Source organism: Nicotiana attenuata, chromosome 1 (genome assembly GCF_001879085.1).
Source record: "Nicotiana attenuata strain UT chromosome 1, NIATTr2, whole genome shotgun sequence".
NCBI lineage: Eukaryota > Viridiplantae > Streptophyta > Magnoliopsida > Solanales > Solanaceae > Nicotiana > Nicotiana attenuata.
In genome coordinates, this window is record NC_031989.1 from 107900626 (window position 1) to 107904308 (window position 3683).

The window sequence follows — 3683 nt, forward strand, 5'->3', positions numbered from 1 at the left end:
TTCTCTTAGGATTTGGAAGAAGTTGCGATGCATCAGATGAGATCTACAAAAGCAAGGAAATTATAAACATAAATACAACTGATACAAAAACACATTAGACAAAGAAACACCTTGTAATCGAATTAGAGAAAATAACTACCTGGTCTAAGTGTTGAGACACAGATGGTGTTTGCATTCCAACAGATCCACTTCCTTTACCTTCAGATACGCCTATATCTTCATGCAAAAAAAAAGTAAATAATACTGACTAAATTTTATAAAATAATACAAACACACATCACACCTGTCTGTGAGCCAACAGGTGTGAATAGATGTATTTCTCCTTTTCGATATAGCTGAATAAGCTCACCAAATTCCTTTTGAGCTGCATTGAGTCTTTCTGAATAATCGTTCAAAAACATTAAAAAAAATATAAAGTAAGTAAAATTTCAAACTGTAAAAATATACTTGGATCATTCAAAAATATAAAGAATACCTTGACGTTTGTCTTCCGCTGTGGTTTCCCCAGGCTGCATCCCTTTATCGATATCAGCAGTTCCAGCTTCATTCAATTGTGCAACAACGTCGAGGAGCATTGGAGTATTCTCTGGAAGGTTTTTCTCAACTCTATCTTCATTCAATTGAGCATCATCAGAGAGTTTTTGAGTTGTCTCAACTTCCTCTGCATATACATAAAGAGCGGGGATGGATCAATGACATATATATAACATAGAAAAAATTTATACCTGTAGTGAAAATTTCCTGTGTACTCACACCTAGAATTTCCTTGCAAATCGCTAGTGTGTCTGCAAACCGATTGTCTTTCCCAATAGTGCTACACACATTACTCGATGTCAGTTCTAAAGTACCAACAGGTGCATGTTTTCCAGTATCAACAACTTGATCATCTGCACCTTTCTCAGTAGATAACTCTTCAGCATTTCCATCTTTACTCAGTCTATCAACACTGGAATGTTCCTCTCCAACTTGTTGTTGAACATGTTCATCGCCTTCAAGAGCCGCTTCCTCACGTGTAGCATTTTCATATGCGACTTTATGTGATGCATCAGGAGTAGCATGTTCTTCAGTAACAACAACTTGATCATCTGCACCTTGCTTGCTTCCAACATTCTCAGTTGATAACTGTTCATCATTTCCATCTCTGATCAGTCTATCACCACTGGAATGTTCCTCTTCAGCTTGTGCTTGAACATGTTGATCGCCTTCAAAAGCCGCTTCGACACGTGTAGCATTTTCAGCTGCAACGTTATGCGGTGCATCATGAACAACATCATGTTCAAAAAAGTCGTTCATCCTATTATATTGTCGACAGTTCCTCAAATCAAAATTGCCATCATCCATTCCGTTTGATTTGTCGAAAATGTTCAACAACTTTTCAAACTTCTCATCAAAATATTCCTAGAAAAAAAATTACTAACAATGATTAATCTAAATAACATTAGCAGAAACAAAAAGACTTCTCTATAAATTAGCTTACCTTCACTTTTTCAAAAACCGCATCCACAATAGCAGAGCACTCATCCCGTTGAAACTTATCGAAAACTTCTTTCACGATCGTGCTTCTTTCTTTTTCTGCATGCCTTTGAACCTCCATCGTTACCCTCTAATATAGATACACACAATAAAAATTCAGATATAAAAGAATGCTGAAGTTCAGCAAATACAGAACACAACTTCAGCTATTATGATGCTGAAGTTCATCCCAAACAGAACAAAACTTCAGCTCAAAACAGGCTGTAGTTTTACAAAAACACAACCAAAAAACTTCAGCTCAAAACTTACAGAACATATTGTGTCGAGTAATTCATTCTCATCAAACTCCGTTGTAGAACGGTTAGAACGACTCTGGGTACGAGATGATTCGCCAATAACAGGAGTTCGATTCGCTTCTTTTGATCGACTCCGACTACGCGGTGATTCGCCAATAAGTGGAGTTCAATTCGCTTCTTTTGATCGACTCAGACTACATGGTGATTCACCAGTTGAAGGAACTGCATTAAGTACCTTTGAACGAACCGGATGCATGGTAATTGTCCAATTAAAGGCATTGAATTCAATTCCTCTTCTGTAGGAATTATATCCAATACCCTAAAGGTGCGATATCTCTGTTTAATACAAAAAAAGTATATTATGAGGGAAAAAAGCCTAATACCTCAACATATTAACACAAAGACAAAAATAAAAAAAAACTTACATCATGACTACTGAACATATCAAAAATTTCGTTATATTTAGGCTCTCCCACACATACATAACGTAACATCCTGGGAACCTGAGGGGTATCAAGGTACTCATCCTCTCTTATATACCTCTCCCGAATATCTGGGAAGCGCTCATAGAACCAAGCACATAACGGATATGGAAATCCACCAACTTTATACTCATTTGAATGAAATTTGTTCTGCTTGTCCAATGCATGTTTCAGTGAGTAAATGAGCTTCTCATAACACACATTACCCCAAGGATATTCAGCACAAACCTTATCATCTTCAACAATAGCTGCATACTCCTCCAGCACAGATGATTCAGTCTTTTTCCCAAACAAAATAGACTCTATAACAAGAATTTCCATAAGCTTCACAGCATTATCATCACTCTCGCATACATGACTGTGATTCACAGCATTCTTTGGAATTTCATTCCGAGTCATAAAATCTCGAATATCCTTCAAGGTCACACCCTTGGACTTACCAAAATAGCGCTTCAGAATATTGCTCTCTCGATTAATTGGTTTTTCAACATTATGTGTTGTGATTCGCAAACCGCACATAATGTGAAAGTCTTCAAGGGTGAAGGAAACATTATGGCCAAAAATCTTGAAACTAATGCAGTCTCGATCATTGGTGAATATTCGAGAATGACACAAACAATGAACCAACTTCATGCTGCATTTGAAATTCTCCATAGCCATAATATATCGAAATGTACCATTATTAAGCTTATCCCGTTGTGTAGGAGTCAAGAAACTTGCAATTAAACTCTTCAAATCGTGGTTCCCCTTCCAGTAATCCTTACAGTTAAACCAATCTCTAAACTCAAAATATCTTTGCCCTGGTTTTATAGGTGGAGCAGTAGGTACACAAGGACCTTGGGGTATTATAGGTTGTTTAGGTGCTGTCACGTCCCCGGTTCGCCCTCTGTGAACCATCATGATGACACCTAGTCTCTACGACTAGGTAAGCCTAATAATGCGGAAAATAGACCAATTTGTGGAAGAAAAACAAGTAAAACCAAAAAAATAGTGAATAAAACAGTGTTTAATAATTCCACTCGGCATACACCATATCAACTTTCGAATACTAATACTTTTCCCAAAACCTGGAATCTCATGAAGTCACAAGCTAAGAATAATACATAGTGCTCTAACTCCAGAATGTCTAAAACAAAGTAAATACAGAAGAGTTGTAACTACAAGAGAGAATGGAGAGAGACTCCTCGGTCGGCGGACGCGGCAGATATACCTCGAAGTTTTCGAAAGCTCGCCTCGCCTCAAGGATGGTAAGTCTGAGTAGAGGTACCTGGATCTGCACATAAAAAACATGCACAGAAAGGGCATGAGTACACCACAGCGGTAGTCAGTAAGTGCCAAGCCTAACCTCGGTCGGGTAGTGACGAGGAAGGTCAGGGCCCTACTGAGATTAAATAAAATATAAAGTCCGACAATGTAGAACAGAGCAGTATAA

General features: G+C 37.9%; 1 protein-coding gene across 1 annotated transcript; it reads right to left on the reverse strand.

Annotated features, from left to right (window-relative positions):
* Window positions 1959-3148, reverse strand: LOC109239468. Its single transcript, XM_019406040.1, has 2 exons — window positions 2195-3148; window positions 1959-2105 (listed from the first exon to the last, which is right to left on the reverse strand). The coding sequence occupies exons 1-2, from the start codon at window positions 3146-3148 to the stop codon at window positions 1959-1961; spliced, it is 1101 nt and encodes a 366-aa protein (XP_019261585.1).